At 42.2% G+C, this 21,040-nt stretch overlaps 1 protein-coding gene across 3 annotated transcripts in view; it reads right to left on the bottom strand.

Annotated features, from left to right (window-relative positions):
• Nucleotides 1-21,040, bottom strand: part of GSTCD (glutathione S-transferase C-terminal domain containing) — a 168,025-nt gene that overhangs the window by 98,613 nt on the left and 48,372 nt on the right. For 2 of the 3 annotated variants that reach the window (XM_083178790.1, XM_083178798.1), the window contains exons 3-4: nt 13,504-13,929; nt 3,362-3,613 (exon numbers count right to left, since the gene is read on the bottom strand). In XM_083178790.1, coding sequence (XP_083034916.1) covers nt 3,362-3,613; nt 13,504-13,929 — 678 coding nt within the window. The remainder of the gene's footprint in view (nt 1-3,361; nt 3,614-13,503; nt 13,930-21,040) is intronic. The other variant, XM_083178808.1, reaches the window with a different exon arrangement.

Here is a 21,040-nt window from a genome sequence, read left to right on the forward strand (position 1 = left end):
ATACTTTGTGCCATCCTTCAGTTATGTGGTGGTGGTGGACAGGGTTGTTGCAATATCTCCATGTTTCTTTTGCGACCTCCACTTTACTGAATAGTAACGCTCCTAATGAATATCCAAATCTGTACTAAGAATATGTATGTATAAAAACCTTGTTGCATGCGCAGTACAACACATGCGCAGATGGAGACAAATATTGTCCTTTTGTCTGAATATCGGCAACACAGAATCGAACCCAATACAAGTTTTCAAACAAGAAATAGTTACTGACAAATAAAAATGATATACCTTATAGCAGGGGTGTCCAAACTTTTTGACGAGTGCCAGATTTGGTAAGGTGAAAATGTGGGGGGCCGACCATTCAGTCTGACATTCTTTGAATCATTAATCACATCAGAATGGTCCCCCACTCTGCCCCCATTCACTCTATGTCCCCCAGCCTGCCCCTTCACTGTATTTCCCCCAGCCTGCCCCCATTCACTGTATGTCCCCCATTCACTGTATGTTCCCCACTCTGCACCCATTCACTCTGTCCCACAGCCTGCCCCTTCTCTTAATGTCCATCAGTACCTCAATTTATTGTATGTCCCCAAGCCTGACCCTCCTTCACTGTATGACTCCCATTCACTGTATGACCCCCATTCACTATGTACCCCACTCTGCCTCCATTCACTGTATGTCCCCCAGCCTGCCCCTGCTCCCCCTTCTCTGAATGGCCATCACTGCCTCCATTCACTGAATGTCCCCCAGCCTGACCCTCCTTCACTGTATGTCCCCCAGTCTGCCCCCTCCCTTCTCTGTATGTTTCCCAGCCCCTTGTGTGAGCCAGAGAAAGCAGAGTCAAAGCAGGCGCTGCAAGGACAGGAGATGCTTGGGCTCCCGCTGCTGCCCTCCTCCACTCTGCATGTTATGGGAGCAAGCTTCCCCCTTGCTGCCCCCCTCCCCAAACACTGCTGTCACTGTGATTGTGGAGTAGGGTGATATACGATTGCAGCAGCAGGGGTAGGACGCCAAACACGTCTGACTGTGGCGGCTGGCACCTCCTCACTGCAGCAGACAGCAAGGTAAAGGCGTGCTCTCCGGGGCCCCACCTTTAGTGTCCTGTGCTGTGCTTCCCACATCTGATGCTCTGCCCGCTTCTAGCTGGAGGCTGCGGCCCACTTGAAATGACAGCACGGGCCGCAATTGGCCCCCGGGCCTGACTTTGGGCATTCATGCCTTATAGGATGAAGTTAATCTGGTTTTCTGCAATAAGTTTGGCTTGTTGGTAGAAGGATTGTTCACTGTAGCTCTCATTTGTGAGCTATGCATGTGGGATCCGATCAGCATACCAGCGATTAGGATGATGGCAGTCTGAATACTGGTGCCAAAACTCCAACACCGCTCACAATGTCAATGGCGGAATTCTGACTGGTGGCATCACAAATGTAAATATGCCCAGGCAGGTTAGGTGAATTGGCGTGGGGGGTTAGGGTTAGGCACAAGGAAGGAATGGGGCATGTTCCTACAGAGGGTCGGGGTAGTAGGGTTAGAATATTTACAACCGGGTGTTAGGACTCTTTGCATCAGAATGCCACTGTTGCTCTTCTGACTGCCGGCATCTTAAGTGCCGGGATACTGATACCATCCTATACATATGTATAATGATTTACTTCCCTCATTGTTATGATCTACAGTGACTTTTCAATTTGATAGTACAGAGTACCTGTAAAATTCAGTTTTGCCTTGTATGTAGGATGACCGTGTTTTGACTATTTCCTGTAGGTACTTCTCAATATAATGGGATTAATGTGAATTTAATAAGGTCAATTGGAGATAGATGTGTACAACCCAATGGGTGTCATCTGTTTGTTCCTGATCAGTACTACAGTGACAGTGCATCCACCTTGCATTGTGGATGGCAATCGCTGCAGATATCATACAAACCTAAAACTGGGTACATATCTTTATAGATTACAGATTAATCTGTCCAAAAATCTGATAACGTATGAGAGCAAAAGAAAATGGAACGTTTGATCTCCAACACAAAAAAACAGGCAATGATCATACAGAAAAATAGTTAAAACCATTTGATTTACCAAATGTATCAGAAAAATCATGATTTGTTTCCACCAGACAGATTGGACAGATAAATCTATAGGTGTGTACCCAGTTTAAGACTTATAGAAGATCAATAAACGGAGTGGTCTCAATAAATAAAATGTTACCACAGAAAATAGCTGTATCCATATATTTATCATAAAACCTATTAGAGCGCCTTAACCCCTTCAGTGGTGGGTTTTTCTGGGGCAGAAGTACCTAAATAGGGCAGGTTTTTCCTGTCCACTGATGGAGGAGATGAGTCCCAGCGCTCCCCTCCCCTCCTGTGAACCCCCCCAGCCCCTCCGCTCCAGCAGAGGTTCCCCTGCCGCCGCTGCCAATCATACAAGCACACTGACCGGCAGCAGGCGGCAGGCTCGGGGATGTTCGGGGCTGCTCGGGAGGACTTGGGCGCCCGAACACCTGAGCGATCCCGAGTCCCCCGAGTTGTGCTGAACATCCCCAAGCCTGCCGCCGTCTCTCCCATAGTAATGGCGGCGGCAGGGGAGCTCTGTACGATGGCCGGAGCGAAGGTGAGGCGGGGGGGGTTTACAACAGTGGAGGTGGGGAGGGAGCTGCCTGGTGGGGGTCGCTGGTCAGGTGATGCGCCAGTGGTGCACACCTGCAGGTTTGTGGCATGGCCGGAAATTTTCCGGGACTGCCCGCTGGGGTTAAAATATCGAGGGAATGTCCAAATAATGCATCAAATAGTATTGTTCCCTTAAAAATAAGGAAAGAATAACAGTTCTCTAAAACCACTTCTAGGCTTCGCCATTTGCTGCTCAAATAAGCCCAGTCCAGCATGGCAAGTAAAATATAAATCATAACACAGCTGAAAATGAATGCATCTTGCTTGCCTGTATGTAATATAATACAGTGACTATATAAAGGCACATTTCAAAATTCCTTATTATTTCCTTCTGCCTGACTGGAAGCATGAACTTGCTTCTGAAGGTCTCCAGATATATGGAGGGGACAGTGCACTGAATTACTTATTGCAGAGGTTCAAGCTGAGAAGGCAAAATGGGTGGGAATGAACAGGGCATAGAGCACACAGAGCTCAAAGGGGCAACCTCTGCTCCTTGCATCATGTGACTGTAAGTCACAGTAGCACATGACCCTGTGCACAATTATCAATTATTAATTGCAGCCTGAAGAAACAAACCAAGAATAGTGGCAAATACCAAGCTCTTTGTTAAAGCCTGCCACAGTGATCTTTGTTAAGAACAAACATTATTTTTTCATCAGATAGTTACTTTAGGGTTTAAGAGTTACCATTTCTTACTTTTAGCTTGGTCATGGTTGGTCTGGGGCCTCCTAAAAAATGTTTGTCTGGTAAAATGTTTTCTTTGGCGTCTGCGTTGCATGACAGTGGCTGTGGTATATTTTGTGTAGTCACATCAGGAAACTGGAGAAAGGTGATACTGCATGTAGTAGCTGCACTACACACTCCCGGCACCTGCTGGACCCGTTTATACCAGGCAGTTATTAGAGGAAGCTCGTAGGTCTTCTCTGGTGATACTTTGTGCAGAGCAACCTACAACAAAAATAGACATTATTTGTTGACACATTTTCATACATATTTCTCATCTGTATTCTATATGGTTCCCAATATCTAATCAGCAACTTAAAGATTGTAAAGGCATATTTAAATAAGCCATGTACAGTATTTTGTTAAGATGGGATAACCCATGTATTTTGCTAGACAGAACAGGCTTAGGGGGGTACTCAATCCAGGATTCCAACTGACAGTGGGAATCCAACTGTTTTTGCTGTCTTCAGATATGATCTTGACAGTCGGTATTCAATGTTTCAACTATGACTATCGAAAAGTCCGTGGATTGGTGAAAACAGCGCAGTTTTAACAAAAAATGGTCGCAGATTTCACAATACCTGCCCGTTTCCGACAATACATATTCACCTCCATAGGGAGTCTGTAGCCGGCGAGTCACAGCTGGGATTAAATACTGAACAGTCGATATTTCCATTATTATTTTGGAGTGCTATGAACAAAATTATACAATATAACATTGGTACTTGTTTCCTAGTACGTCACCCATCGGGTCCCATCGCATACCTTAACTTGGGCCCGACGGACCCGATTTTCTGGCTTTTTTTTAGGTTTCCCGACAAATGTAAAATCGGGTCCATTGCATGCCATGCAACCGAACCGATTTTACATTGTAAGCATTGTATGTAATGTTAAATCCCTATGTAAAATCTGATTCACTGTATGCCATTATAATGGCATACAATGCGACCAATGCGATGGACCTGATTTTACATAGGAACCAATGTTAAATGGCCCCCCATACGCGATTTTTGATTGTATACCCACTCTGATGGGTAATTTCTATGTCAAAGGCCCCATTGTTAACGCCACCCCACGATGAACGCCAACCCGAAGCGTGGCGGTACGCGTCCTCCGACCTTTTCATACCCCCACTATTCACGTTCGCGTGGAGTTGATTTTATATAGTGTGGCGAGCGCAACGAGCCCCGCAAGGGGACGCGTAATACGTCTGAAGTAATGCTCGCTACGCTTCGGGCTCGGTGGCTCGCTGCGCTCGCCACACTATATAGAAAACACTCCACGCCGACGTGGATAGTGGGTGTATGAAAAGGTCGGAGGACACGTCTGGGGGGCATTTAACATTTGGGCCAATGTAAAATCGGGTCTCAGGGACCATTTAACATTGGTTCCAATGTGAAAAATCGGATCGGTCGGGTCAATTGCATCGCATGCAATTTGGTTGCATGTGATGCGATTGACCCGATTTTTGCGACCCGATTGCATACAATTAAAATCGGTGGCGCCGCGCTAGGAAATAAGTACCATAACATTTAAAGAAAATACCCTTGAAAATCCTCATACTTCCCCTGCCCCCAATAAATTGTGTAGTAATTGCTTCTCGCAATGGCAACACCTATGAGTACTCAGTGCATCTACCACTCTACACCATACAGTTACAATTATAAGGGTTTTCCTTACTTTTTTTTTTGTCTTTTCTGGGTAATGAGTTTTGGGATAAAAAAATACCTTATTGATAACATATGTATATACAGAAGATATAATATACTTCCATCATCATGCATGTATGTTGCATGCATCATTTTAGCTATTTGACAAAGCAAAGTTGATTAATTATTCAAAATGTTAAATATAACTGCAGAAATCAAGAAAATGGATGCCTACTCCAAGTACAGTATATTATGGTGGCATAGTTTGGTAGAAATTATAATTGTTGCACTTCAAAACTTTTGGCAAGTGAAAAGACACATGCTAGGGATAATGAAGATGTACATAATACGTGTGGGTATTCCTAGGCGCTGCACTGCAATTACTTAGTAGGAGAGGTGCTTGGAAAGCATCAATCTGGCTTGGCATCAGGTGATTTGTAGTAAGGTCTTCAAATATCAGTGACATTGCACGCTACTATAGACGAGATAATTGCTTTAAGAGCCTCTTGACATATGTGCACTAGAGCTGCTTATCATTCTAATATTTCAACCAGGTGTATATTTCCAGATGGAAGTAGTATGAATGGGAAAACAGAGTCTTTTCATTTATTATTTTAAAGCATACTACTGTATATGGGATAAAAGTGTGTTTTGAAATTTACGAATTCATTGTGGGCCTAATTCAGCATGAATCGCAATTGCCAGAATTTGCAGCAGACTGCAAGGAGAAAGCTGCCGCCCAGACAGAAAATAAAAACGCAAATTGCTAAATCGCTAGCCATCATCCATTCGCAATTCCCAAAACAATAAAGAGTAGTGCCATCTGTGCAAATGTGTCTGAGACTGGCAGGAAGTAGTTATCTCTGACGTCACAGACCTGCCTCAGAAATGCCTGGGCGCATCTGCTTTTTTCAGACACACCCCAAAAACATCAGGTTTTTACCCCCGCTGCCTGCCCGAGTCACGCGTGCTTCCGCTTTGCAGGCGAGCCACGCAATGGGACTGTCTCTAGCCGGCCGACGGCGCTCATTAGCAAACGGTTCTGCAGAACCGATGCGAACCGGCTGAATCCCACCACTGCTCATAACCCAGACAGTACTGGAGTCTTGGTTTGGCTTATGTTTAAGGCTTTGCGTAATGTGCACCATGCCAAGAATATAAATAGTAACTTGACATATCATAACTACTTTAAATAAGTTGGCCTTTATTAGGAAGAACACAGAGCAATAAATCAACAAACTAAAAGAAGAACGAGGATAAGGGCGAGGGTACGGTAACTCACTGTGTCTTGGTTTACAAATGGTGAGTCACATAAAGGAGAAGACAGTATGAGCCTGAACCCAACATACAGTGATGGCATGCATACAGTATCACATTAGTTTCTCAGGACCTGGAGACAAATAGAACTGTAGGCCTTGGTAGTGTTAGGAGTAAACAAGGAAGGGGGGCCCTGCTCATGACAATTTTTGTATTAGTGCAGGGGTGAACAGTTTCTCAGTGAACAGGGCAAAACAATCGGTCAAAGGGGGTGACAAAAGTGGTGAGTTAGGAAAATGAATGAATGATGACATGTTTTGAGTACGTGTGAAGCTGATGATATTGGTAGAAAATCTGTCTAGGCAAGCAAGTTAGTTAGAGTAGGGAGTTGATCAGTAAAAATATTTTGAGCAATCAACAGGGTGTAAACAGGATGGAGGTGAGGTGACAATAAGTGTAAAGGCCTCCATACATTCGGGTGACTTCTCCCCTCAGAGAAATCATCTGCAAACCATCGCCCCCCCATACCAGCCAAGCCAGCCCGGCTCACAAGCATTTCAAGAGATTGCTTGTGCAGCTGATGCACGTGCTGACTTGCAGGCTCCTGTGTGATGTGCACGGGACCATGCATTGCATTGGACCTGGTGTCATTCACCTGGAATTTGCCTAGTGTATGGAGACCTTAAGAGTGGAGAGTTTGGGCTGGAAATTGGATATATGGGAGGCCACAAAGTGATTTGTACTGCAATGAGTCAGTGAGGAGCTTGCACTGTCTTCCCAGGATGGAAAGTGATCTAGTTCAATAGGTTGCAGAGAGGGACAACAATGCAGCATTCAAGATGGATTAAAGTAAAGAAAGGTGAATAAGGAGGTGGTCAGAGGAGGAGGTGAATGTGGGAGATGATGAATGCATGGATTGGCGTTTTAGATGTATCAGTGGAGAGAGTCAGACCCCAGGGATGTGGCCCAATTAAATGATGGAAAAGCAGTCCGAAAGCCCAGTGTTAAGGGTGTGGGAGGGGAGACAAGAAGTTTGGTTTTGGATAGGTTACATTTTTGAAAGCAATGGATTGTGCAATGTACTAGGCATTAGTAAAGACATATTTTCTAAATCTCATTATTACTGATTTATTATTCTGTACTGGGTGTCATTATTAGCCTACTAATGTGCATTAGTTATGCAGTGCAACTTGGTATCTCTTTGGTAGTATATTATATTGGATATTTGTCCTGTATATTATATTATATTGGGCATGATTACATCTTGCTAGGCAATATATTTGCCCTTGTACATCTATCTGCTTTTGCTGCTAGTACAAAATTATCTAGTGTAGTGAAGTAACTGTCACTAGAGGCATACATGCTAATATAACATCGCTCCCTTTGTAAATCTCGCCGGTGTAATATGACCAGAATATTTCACATTCCTGGGAATGACTCCAGGCACATTACAACATGCTGGTGTAATATTAGGGGAACATTGCGGATTGTTGATGTTCACTACTAATGCCGGTTATATCATCTTGTTGATCATTATTATTGGTAATCTTTTTTTTTTTTTTTTAATATGGCGCCACAAGGATTCCGTAGCACCTAATAAAATACTTAAGCAAATAAGAACACAATAACTGATGCTGGGTACACATTGTACAGTGTGTGCACCCAGCAACATCTTGCGTGACATGACCCAGCAGAGTGCTGGCATTGAAACGTGCATAAACACTTGCCAATGCTGGCCACGATACGGGGAGGGAGTGGGGGGCATGCTACAATCCGCTACCGAAATCTTTCATTGTCCTTCATGTACAGACGACAGTGGATGTTGCTGATGACGCGCAGGTCCCCAAACCTGCCTTTTTTGCCCCAGGAATTGTGACCTGGGTTGATCCTTTCACACAAGAAAAGGACCCGTGTAGAAATATTTAACCCGGAAATTTGCTTTTCTGTGTAAAAGTATTATTAAGAGATGATGCAGGGCTTAAAGAGCTCATAATATATACTTTCATTCAAAATAGAGTCAAACATCAAATACTAAGGGGGATATTCAATCACCGGCGAGCATCTCCCGTCGGGGAGATGCCCGCCGGGCCCTATTCAATGCTGTCTTCCCCTACAGCATTGAGCAGGGTATCTCGGCAGAACGAGCCAGACATCATAAGCTGCCGGGCTCGTTCTGCCGAGAACGGCCAGGAAGTGACGAGCTGCCGGCTGCAGCTCGCCTCCTCCCAGCCGCAACTAGCGGCCACGCCCCTTTCTCATCCTGCTGAAGGCGGGACATTGAATCTGCGAGCTGACCGAGAACAGGACTGGGTCATGGCAGTCGAGCAAGCTCGACTGCCCTGACCCCCGCATTGAATACCCCCCATAGACTACAGACAGAGACTAGTGGAACTTGTCTCTGCACTTCATTGGACTATTAACACTGGCTTGTGTTTTTTGACCAATTTCGTTCATTTCGGCCATTCTGAACAAAATTGGTCAAAATATCTTTCAGTGTGAATGCGATGAATGATGATGCGCACACGCGCCAGTTGTTCATCAAGGTTGCTTGTCAACTGTGCATGCAGCTCAGTTTATATATATATCTTTCAAAAAGAGCCTATAAACTCAGTGGCGTAACTATAAATTTTGCTCCCCCCTGCCAAAATGTTTGTGGTGCCCGCCACAGGCATAATGGAGAAGCTGAAGCAGGTGAGAGGAAAAGAGACCATCAGACACTGCTGCTTTCCTTGGCTCCAATGCATCCCAGGCCACCCTAGAACACCCATCCTCACCTATCCTGTACACAGTAGCCAATAGCCGGGTCTGTGTACAATCAATTGAATCAGTGGGGGGATTTGTCGTCTCTGCCATGGCCGCACCTGCGCTGCAACGGACTCGCCTCCGGTGCTCGGCCAGTGGGCAGCGGCAGGCAGCAGCATGTCAGTGCATCGAGCGGGTGCCGGTGCCCACACAGACCCTGCTGCCACTTGCTCCCCCAAGCGGCAGCTGGGGCTGCCTTGCTAGATCTTTCATCTTTCGTCAACATCTTTCGGCCAGGACACTGGGTTCAAAGGAAATTGGTCATCAATGTCTTTCAACGAAATTGGTCAAAAACATTGTACAGTGTATATGCACCTTAAGAGACATATGAGGGACTTTTAACCCTACTGGGATGCCCGTGTTTGGTATTTAGCCTAAAGAGACTGTGGAGACTATTGGTGACGGCACTTTTTCTAATCCTTTGCACATTATTGCTAGCTATGGGCCTTATTCTGGTTCACTCTCAGAGGCAAATTCCTTCTCAAATGGACAAAACCATGTGCACTGCAGGTTAGGTAGATGTTACTTGTGCAGAGAGAGTTAGATTTGGGTGGGGTTTTCTGCAAAGTGAGATCTATATTGCAATGTAGAAATAAAGCAGTCAGTATTTTCCCTGCACAAAAACAAAATAACTCACCCAAATCTATTTCGGTACTTGTGTAATAACTGGGCGCCCGATTTTTTCATCGGGTCGGAAAAATCGGTCGCATCGCATGCGATCCCAATTTTAACATTGGATCCGCGAGGGGCGGCGGTACGCGTCCTCCGACCTTTTCATACCCCCACTACCGTGTTTCCCCGATAATTAGACCTACCCCGATAATAAGCCCTACCCCAGGTTTTGGACGCTGGTCCAAAATAAGCCCTCCCCCGAAATTAAGCCCTATCATTTTCCCCATGTAATTTTATGTATTCGATATGTGTAGCCCCCGCTGACTCCCGCTGACCCCCGCTGCCCTCCGCTCACCTCCTCTAACTCACGCCCGCTTACCTGCAACACCGCAGCTCCCGTTCCCAGGGATGCATTGCGGTAGGCGTGACGTCACGTGTTGCAGGTGAGCGGGCGTGAGTGAGAGGAGGTGAGCGGAGGGCAGCGGGGGTCAGCGGGAGTCAGCGGGGGCTGAGCGGGGGCTACACATATCACGCACTGCAGCGGGGGTCAGCGGGGGCTGAGCGGGGGCTACACATATCACGCACTGCAGAGGGGGTCAGCGGGAGTCAGCGGGGGCTACACATATCACGCGGCTGGCTGGCTGCTGCTCACCACACAGCGCCGTCAAGATACCGTTTAAGTACGGTAATAATAAAACAAACAGGTGGGGGCATGTAATAAAATACATTAAATTATCTGGATCACTGGGATGGCATTTCTTAAAGGCGCAGTGGGGCATTTTGTAAAGGCACAGTGGGGCATGTAACATGGAGCATCTATTAAAATAAGCCCTCCCCCGAAAATAAGACCTATGGTCTTTTTTGAGGTAAAAAAAAAATAAGACAGTGTCTTATTATCGGGGAAACACGGTATCCACGTCGGCGTGGAGTTGATTGTATATAGTGTGGTGAGCGCAGCGCGCCACCGAGCACGAAGCGTGGCGACGGGAACGTGGAATACTAGTCCGAAGCGTGGCGAGCGCAGCGGATTACTTAACATGTATTCCGTGTCCGCTCGCCACGCTTCAGGCTTGGTGGGCTCGCTGCGCTCGCCACACTATATAAAATCAACTACATAACGCCGTGGATAGTGGGGTTATGAAAAGGTCGGAGGACGCGTACCACCGCCGCTCGCCACGCTTCGGGTTGACGTTGATCGTGGCGTGGCGTTAACAATGGGGGGGCATTTGACATAATAATTAACCATCAGGGTGGGTATACAATTAAAAATGGGGTCTGGGGGGCATATAACATAGGGCCCAATGTAAAATTGGGTCTGAGGGGACATTTAACATTGGTTCCAATGTAAAAATCGGGTCGATCGCGTCGTATGCAATTTGGTCGCATGCGATGTGACGGATTTTTCAAAAAAAAAAAAACGGTCTCATCGCATGCCTTAAGTTGTTAAGGCATGCGATAAAACCATCGGGCGCCCAGATATTACACAAGTACCTATATTTCTCTATGCACATATTACATCTGCCCCCCTGCAGTGCATATACATAGACATTATATACATCTTATCAGTAAAATATTTGATGGTTTACTGTATGTATATATTTTCAGTTTAAGTCTTGCGCCATCTCTTAATAAGAAGTGGCTTAACATTATTATCGATTAGAAATGTCCCTAGTACAGTGATTGTCTTCTAAACTATTTTTATTTAATTTGGCTAGCTTTGCTCCACTTGTAGCTAATTATTTTATTTTTATAGATAGTAGTGTATATATAGGGCCGACGGATATTGCCTGCAATATGGACGTATGTGTGACGCAAATCCTGTTAAGGACATCAGAACAAAAGGAAGCAGTCCTCTTCCACATCAGACTAATGGACAGAGAGAATCTGCTTCTAGTGCAGTAGGAGCAACATATTGTAGTTAGAGGCACATGACAGCAAGCTGAACATTTGATATTAGAATCTAATAATTATTGAAGATGGTATCAGCTGTAATTATGGAGCCTCTGTGTCTGCACAAGTTTTTTAAAGCAGACATGCCTGCCCATGTCCTAGTGAGATAACTGAGATAGGATTGGATTTGTCATGTCTCACCGTAACATGATACTCTATGGGAACAGGTATGAAATGATCACCTCTCGAGAACAAAGAACATAGCTATACAACACATATGTACAGTATGTCTACCTGAGATACCAAACAGTTGTCACATTGTATTCAGTCTTGTAGTATAAGCTGTATCACATCACAAACAAGGTTTGCCAACTGCCAGAACACAGTGAAGGCAACAATTGTGTAACTTGAATTAAACACCTTTTCAAGGTTTGGGGTTGGGGGTGGCAGCTGGGGACGCTGACATTGGCACACGTGTGTCAGTTTAAAGAGAGGATAGAAATAAAAAAATGTCAGGAAAAGGCGTAGGGATCTTTCTCCCCAACCCTGACGCATAAGGAGATGGGAGTACTATTGTTTGAGAGTGGAGCCCCCACTTTTAAACAGTAGAGCTTATTGTATTGACTGCTTAAAAATCGTGAAATTCAGCTAATGTGGGAAGATCCCCACAACCTGGCTTTAAAAAAAATGATGAAGCACACATTAGAAATAGGGTCTGCATTATTGCTAACAATGTAGCACCATAGCCATTTTTATCAGGTGATCACCAGATGCTCTATGGAATACATAAGATTGGCATAGATGGAGTAAGGCATCAAATGTGCCCTAGGTCCACCGTATGGGCTAAAACATATGTGCATTTATACCTTCCTTAAAATAGAAAAAGTGACTCCTAATTTAATACTACTACATTGTTCCTAAAGATAATAAGCACATAAATACCGATACAAAAAAAAATATAAAAACAACCATCATCATTTTCAAGTGCATGTTGAATGATCAAAACAATCTGATGGTATTTTTGTAAAATACATAGGGGAATATGCTATTATCAGTGGTGAATCACCATCCAATCAGGGGGATTTAGCCAATAAAACAGCCGCTAATTGGATACTGCCATTTTTATTGGCCAAAGCAACATCGGGGATAAAAGGATATGCTACAAAGTATTCTCAAAAAAAAAAAAAAAAAGCATGGTAGAATTTGTGTGGATATTTATCAGTGATATTTATATAGGAACATGAGAAACATGCAATCATATAATGGCTTCAGCACAGTAGTAAAAACACACTCAACAAAATAGAAAAAGGTCAGTTCAGATGTGTTTTAAGAACATAGTTAATGGGGTTGAAAGAAGACGTCAGTCCATCAAGTTCAACCTATTTATATGTTTAGAATAGAGTTAAGGGAGGCCCTGCTGAAGAATCTATCTTTCTGTATTAAGCAAGGATTTTAAGTTAGAAATCCCAGGGACCCGACTGTTATAACAATTACTTATTCACTTTTATACATTAAAATTAATGGTGTTATCCCTGGATATTTGTTTGTGCTAAAAAATTGTCTAACCCTTTCTTAAATATATTAATGGAGTCTGCCATCACAGCCTTTTCTGGCAGAATATTACAAATCTTAACTGCTCTAACTGTAAAGAATCATTTTTTTCCCTTTGGTATGAAAACTCCTTTCCTCTAACCTTAGGGGGTGCCCGTGTGTCCTGTGCACAGAAGTCATGGTAAACAGATCACCTGACAGTACTCTGTATTGACCCTTGATAAATTTGTATATGTTAATCATATCCCCTCTTAGATGCCTTTTTTTCCAATGTAAACATACAGTACCTGTTATTTTCACATTTTTTACATAACAAGTACCTAAACATTTCTATTCATGAAAAATATGTCTTACCAGGAACTGATGTATACATGGCAATAGGACAACATCAGTAAGCGTAAAGTAGAGGCCTTCAACAAACACGTGCTCAAGGGCAGGGAGGTCTGCATTATTTGTTTTCCTGATGTTGGCAGGCTCTCTTGTGGTTCTTGATGTTGTATCTTGAACACTCAGTTTAGACAGAGCTGCTGCCAATTCCAAGCTGGGGGGCTCCTGAGAGGGTTCAGTCTGCATTTCATCCGGGTCTGTAACTGCATGGGACTTCAATTGCTGCTTCATCTTTTGACGCCGTATCTTATCATCATTATGAACTCTGACCGGCTCTCCTAACTGTCTCTCTAGCTGTACAACTTCCGGGGGAATGATGGCAGATGGCTCCTTCAGGAAGGACTCCACAGCCAATGGGATGCTGATCTCACAGAGCCTGGTCCACTGGCTCACCTATACAGCAAAATATTTCAAATAAAAAGCAGTTTAATTTTCTAAATTATTTATTGCTTAATTTGATCTTCTGAGCTGGTGCCCCTCCTCATATGTAGATCAACTTTTCAAGGATAAAACATAGCTAATACTAAACAACTATTTTGAACAGATAGAACAGAGGGATGAGTTTGGGTTTTGTGTAACAGAATGCACTAAGGGGAACTGGACTTGGACCCAATGCTGGTAGGTACAGGTTAAAGCAACAGCTATACAGCTACAGGTCGAGTATCCCGTATCCGAATATCCGTTATCCGAATTATTCCGAAAAACATACATTCCAGAAAGTGAAGAAAATTTTTTTTTTTTTTTATAAAAACTCACTGGGGACATATGTAACAGCACTACTGGTGACATGATATGTAACTGGCACTATATATGTGCAAGACAATGATTGCTTGCCATTCAAATTCAGTATCTGAGATAGTACACAAGTTTTGTTTCATGTTTTGAAACCTTGTTTTTTGAACAAATAAAATATATTTGTGTGTATTTTATGTGGTAATAAAATATATATGTGTGTATTTATGTGTTTATACAGCATAAATGCAAGATACTTCAAAAAACATCATTGAAATATGAAATATAAGCCGTTATCCAAAATTCTCCTGGTCCCGAGCATTTTGGATAAGGGATACTCATCCTGTATTTCATTATTGTTGTTTCACACTAAACTGTTAATTGTTTAATCCCCAACGGGACATCAAAGTGAATTGAAAATGTTTAAGATTTAGGAAATTTAGGCAAATTTAGGAACCAGTGGTATTCGTCTTGTTTAAACCTTAAATGGCAATGAACTTGAAAACTATATATGCCATCATTTTAATTTTGGTATAGCTTTAAATCTCCAGTTTAACCATGGCCCAAACGTACTTGAGAGCATATTTTATTTATCATACTGTAATACTGTACTATAGTTCTATTTGGAACTGGTTTATAGATTAAGTGAATACAGATGGACTCTAATTATGAAGCTATAGTTACATTTAAAATATTAACACCCATGAAAATTAAATTGTCACCATAAATGAACATTTTCTCAATGGTATATCAAAGAGCACCAACATGTATTCCCAAATGTTCCTGACTATAAGCTTAACCTTTATAAATGTTTCTTCTTTCTTGCCATCATTTCCTGAGGAGCATATGGAAAATAAAGAAAGATTCAGCAGGTACCCTGCTAGTTAATAAGTAAGCTTAGTATCTTAGGGTAAGATAGAAAGGTCCCTTTATATTCTTATATCAGTTAGACACATCTTTATTTGTTATTATTAGAGACAGGATTATATGCAACATAAAAAGCTTGAAATATGCATGCAAATATGCATGAAAAATACTTAAAATATGCATGAAAAGTGTTAAAATATGCTACATTAAATAATAAAAAAGTAATTTTTAACTTATTTATTTAAAAATCAGCATAAAATTAGTAGCAAATAAACCTCAAAAATAGGCCCACAGCATCTGCAGATGTTTAGTGCTGTACACAGCAGACTGCAGCGTCCAATGCTTTTCTTGCATCAACTACACGAACCCTCATCTCCAGCGCCAATGGATCAAATGTCAGCATAGCGTGTGAGGGCGGCGCAGTGGAAGGCTTCCTCCCTGCGCCCCATACTCACTGTGACACATCATTTCCTCCATGCCACGTGATGTAACAACCCTTCTGCCCGCCTCCTCTGCTGCAGAAGTCTGTATCTTGTTGTAAAGTCCCAGGCCAGGAGCTTCGTAATGGCTTCCGCCCCGACTGACTTTTATCAACATGGATTGGCAGCCTAGAGCAGTTTCAGACATAGCGTACATCCAAGGTTCCCCACACTGCGCACATACTGCCCCAGCCTGCACACTCTACCACTACCTGGCCAGCAGCAGCAGGGCAAAGCAGTGCTGTGACTCGCGGGTGGAAAGGGCGCAGGGCCTAAAATATGCACCATTACTAGACTTTAGGTAAAATATGCAATAACCAGTGAGAATGGTCAAAATATGCAAATGCATATGCGAATATGCAAATGCATATAATCCTGTCTCTAGTTATTATATAGAAATCCATGTCGTTTCCTGTATGTGGTCGCGACCAGCTTTGTATGTGGAGCTACAGCGTTAATTACATAGTAAGATTGCTGAAGATACTGCTGCTTTGTTCTGCTAGTGATAGAGGAGGCTATGACATATCTTCACGGTAAAGTTGTCATGGGAAATGTTATAATAACAAACACCTGACATGACCATCCTGTGAAAACGGATACATTCTCAGAAATCCAATACGAAGATTTGAGACTAAATGTTTTCTCTAAATGTTATTCAACATTCTGCGGAGATTAATGCTTGACATCTCAGACAAATGCAAGTGTAGCACACTAGACATAATTAGAGGTTAATTAAGGTACTGTTTTCACAGCACAGGTGAAGTCTGTTGCAACATGTCTGCGTGTATTTTTAACTGTGTACATGCTTGCCGCAGAGCTTCCTGGCACGACATATGCAAATACGTCCCAAGCCACAATGTAGCAACATGAATTTAATCAGATGACTTAATTGTAACAGAAGCAGTGGATCATGAAATATTCTGTAATTAAAGATTTTGGCTCTCACAGGTTTCATGGTATCATATAGCACAGTGGTAGAAAAACAACAACATGTTAAAAACAGCCACTAAACCTTGAAATGTATTCTATGAACAGAGCATTTGAAGAGAGTTCTCAAAGCTTCCCTGCACATGTACTTAAATCGCACACCCAGAGCACCCCTTTAGATTTTACAAGGATTTATGGTTCTGAATATTGCAGGCAACCTCAACATTTGCAAATCCTTAGAAACTTTCATAAGGAAGGGGTTATGCACAGGTCAAGTTTCTTAATTATAATCTTGATAGAGTTGAGTCTGTTACAATAAGGATATCACTCTGTATTAAGTGTATGGCCACTTAAGATTTTACTTGCAAACCACCCTGCCACAAATTTGAATAAAACATATCATTAAGCTCATAATACAATTCTAGCACCCTGCTCCTTGAAAAAATACTTGCAGTTCCTCCTTTCTGCCTAGGGTGTCACTCTCTGCTGGGGTTTTTCTACAACAGTCTGGTTTGTATCTCAACTTTGAGATACAAACCTGACTGTTCTTGAAGTACCACAGCAGACAGCGACACCCCAGGCAAGAAGGAGGAGCTACAAGGATTTTACAAGGAGCAGGGTGCTAGAATGAACACTAGTTAAATAGTGCACGCTATTAAATGTGAGAGTCAAAGCTGCATTATACATAGTTTTGGACACCAGCAAGATGGTATGCATTATTTAAACCGACACAATTATTTCCTCTATGAAAGTACGGGTGTTTTTAAATTTTTTTGATGTTATACAATACAGAACTGTATGGATGCAGGTGGGCAGGGAAAAGAGGGGTTTGGTACTCATGGTTAAATACAGTACGTCTATCTAACACCTTCTGTGGAAACCAAGCAACCATAGGGTATAGAGAGCAATGTGATGAGCCACCACATGAAACTAAACTTGTTCGTAACTAGATCACATCCCATCAGGCCCAATAGAGCCAAGATAATCAGTTTAATCTTAAAAACGCCCATGGGAGACGCTAAAAAAATACTCCATTTGACCACATAAGCACTTCCATCATTGACATAATCTTGGTGAATAGCCATGGAGCAGTAACTAAAACAAAAAGGAAGCACACTGAACTGTAAATGGACATTACTCATCACTAACCCGATAAGGCAATGACCCTCCCAAAATTGGCACATGAAAGTATCTTGATGTCCACAGATAACAGATACTTGTCTTGCTCCATGGCATTTACCAGGCATGGAGAACTTTTTTCCAAGTTGTAGGAGCCTGCAAGGCCTTTGAAAGAGACATGATAAAGAAACATTGGGGTGGACATACATTTACAGTAGGTGTACAATATAATCTTTTTTCTATCGTAAACAGCCTGAAGAATCAGCAACCATAGGGTATAGAGAGCAATATGAGGAGCCACCACATGAAACTAAACTTGTTTGTAACTAGATCACATCCCATCATGCCCAATAGCGCCAAGATAATCAGTGTAATCTTAACAAAGCCCATAGGAGACGCTAAACAAATACTCAAACCCAAGAGTTTAGTGAATGTATCATTTGAGGACCAAACGGCTGTCCTGTATAACTGCTCCACCGATGCATTGTGTTGCACGACCATCGATCTGATAGAAATCATACACTCAGGAACAAGGACCTTGTCAGAGATGTTCCTGACAAACAGTAGTCATGATCCACATGTCCAGGTTTAACAATACTGCCGAACTCTGTTGAGCATGTAAGACTGATGGACTTTGACAACAAAGCCATTCTATCCATATACATTTCAAGAGATAAATTACACAATTTATATAAAAGGAGGGATAAGTTAAATATACTGCCTCAAGCAATGCAGGAACTTCAATGTATTGAATGCCAAAAACTCTGGACACCATCTTCATCCAAAAAAGTGGATCTATTAAACAAAAGAAAAACAAGGTCTACAAGATAAAGTTGCTAATTCAAATAAATGTCTGAAGAGATGACCAACAAAAAGAATACCTTCCAGTTGAGGAATCTGACATTTACTGATTCAAGCAGCTCAAAAGTGGCATTTGACACTTTTGTCTAAATCAAGGTCTGAAGACTCACTCGGTGGAACATAATGTAATAAAACATGCAATACACCTTGAAGGAGAAATTTGAATTTTTGCAACATTTTACAAGAATTATAAGAGGCAAGCCAACTTGAACTCCAAAGTGTCTACATTCTGCTGTAACGCCAAGAGATGTATAACCTCCAAACTATGTGGTAATCCAAAGCACAAAAAAAGCTACACAATGGTACACTGCAAGGATAAAAGGCGTGGTTATTCTGATTCCAATCAAAAAAAAGTCAGAAAAAAATAGGCATAAGCTGTTTGAAGAGGCAGAAAGCAGTCCTGTGATCAAGACACATTTACTAGTACTGATGCGATACTACAAAGACACACTTACTAGTACTGATGCCATACTACAAATCTTCAGTAATGATTGGAGCTCCTATGCTTTAAACTTTGTTAGTAGTGAGGCCATCATGATCACCTTTGGCACATTCCATTGTTGTACCTGTTGACTAAATGCCTTGCTGACTTACAAAATCGACTTTCCCGTTTTTTACATCTGGAATGAATATCACTAATATTGGCAGAATCTATTGCTCTTCCCAGAGAAATAACTTGGTCATCTCCGCCATCCCAAAGAGCTCTGGGAATTTTCACTGGATTCAAAAGTGTGGTTTATGGGTAGAATAGCTTTGCCATGATAACAAATTCCATGAAGGCAATGACCCAGCACCACTGTTTACCAAACCAGGACACAGGCATCTGGATCACAATGGTCCAATTCCCCATAGACAGGATAAGGCATTGGCTTAGTTGATGGCTTCGGTATTTTGTTTAGTCACTACACAAAAAAAGCTACAGGTAATGACAGAAACTCTGAACTGGCTTCCCAGATTCTTGATTGTCAATTGGAGATGGAATTGTGGAAATGTTTTGGACATTGCTTCCATCAGCAGGATATCAAGGTAAGGAATAATGGGGACTCCATTTGACCACAAAAGCACTTCCATCATTGACATAATCTTGGTGAATATCCATGGAGCAGTAACTAAAACTAAAATGAAGCACACTGAACTGTAAATGGACATTACTCATCGCTAACCCGATAAGACAATGGGCGGTATTCAATGTTCTCCGATATTTTTTTTTTTTTTTTTGCAGTTTCTTATTTTTTCGCTCTTTTTCAATGTTCGATACTTTTCACCTATTCAAAGTTGGAATTATGGAATGTCGATACGTTTTCGCTAGTTTTTTAATGTTCGTTTGTTTCACTTAGTTTTCAGTGATAAATTCGCATTGTTCAAGTGATATCTTTCATTTATCGCCTTAGAAAGAGCTCGTTAATTTATCACCTTTTCGATGTTTACTTTATGCAGCCTTCTGTACATTTCACGGTGTAATTATCGCCACCTCTTATCGATTTTATTTACATGCACAATGAAAGTAAAATAACTATTTTATAAATAATAACATAACTGTTATGCTTTTTTCTCCGAATGTTATATAAATCATTTTTAAAGCTGTAACACTTGTAAATAAATATATATTTAGTTTATTCGGTAATATATTTCTACATTAACTTTTACCCATGATGCTCGGGTGCATCATGTGATCTTTTTATACCATTATATATATAAACCATTAATATTGAATCCAAATTCCTGATGATGTCGCAGTAAAAAAACGAAACAGGTGACTGCGAGCTAACTACATCTACGACGCACGTGTCCACAATGACTAAAATCCGCACGTGCATGCCAATATATACCTTTTATCGATGGCGGGAAAGCGAAATAGCAACTCCCACCGTTCGCCTCATAGGTGTTTGATCGCAATTACGCGTTACTCGTCACACAAATTTTGAATAGCGGGAAAAAGGTATTAAGCGATACATTAACGCAATGCGAAACAACCGATAACATTTCATTATCGCCATGCGAAGCAGTGACGGTGCACATTGAATACCGCCCAATGACCCTCCCAAAATTGGCACATGAAAGTATCCTTGCTGTCCACAGATAACATAAACTTGTCTTGCTCCATGGCATTTACCAGGTATGGAGAACTTTCTTCCAAGTTGTAGGTGCCTGCAAGGCCTTTGAAAGAGACATGATCAAGAAACATTGGGGTGGACATACATTTACAGTAGGTGTAAAATATAATCTTTTTTCTATCGTAAACAGCCTGAAGAATCAGCTTTCCACCCAAAACCAAAGCAGATGGACCCCACAAAAAGGATAGAGCCAGCAAAGCTTAATTTTCTGAGTCTGCTTCCCAGACTCAGAAGCCAAATAATTAATCTGACTACAACAGACAAAGAATATATTTGGGTCAAGCCATGGGCTGCATCCAAGCATGCATCACCCATATTAGCCAGGACAACCAAGTTATGGCCAAGCAAAGATAGCAGATCTGATCATGAAGTTCTGGATTGTAAAACAGATCCTGACTGTTCCTC

Source organism: Crinia signifera, chromosome 1 (genome assembly GCF_055691185.1).
Source record: "Crinia signifera chromosome 1, ASM5569118v1, whole genome shotgun sequence".
Classification (NCBI taxonomy): domain Eukaryota; kingdom Metazoa; phylum Chordata; class Amphibia; order Anura; family Myobatrachidae; genus Crinia; species Crinia signifera.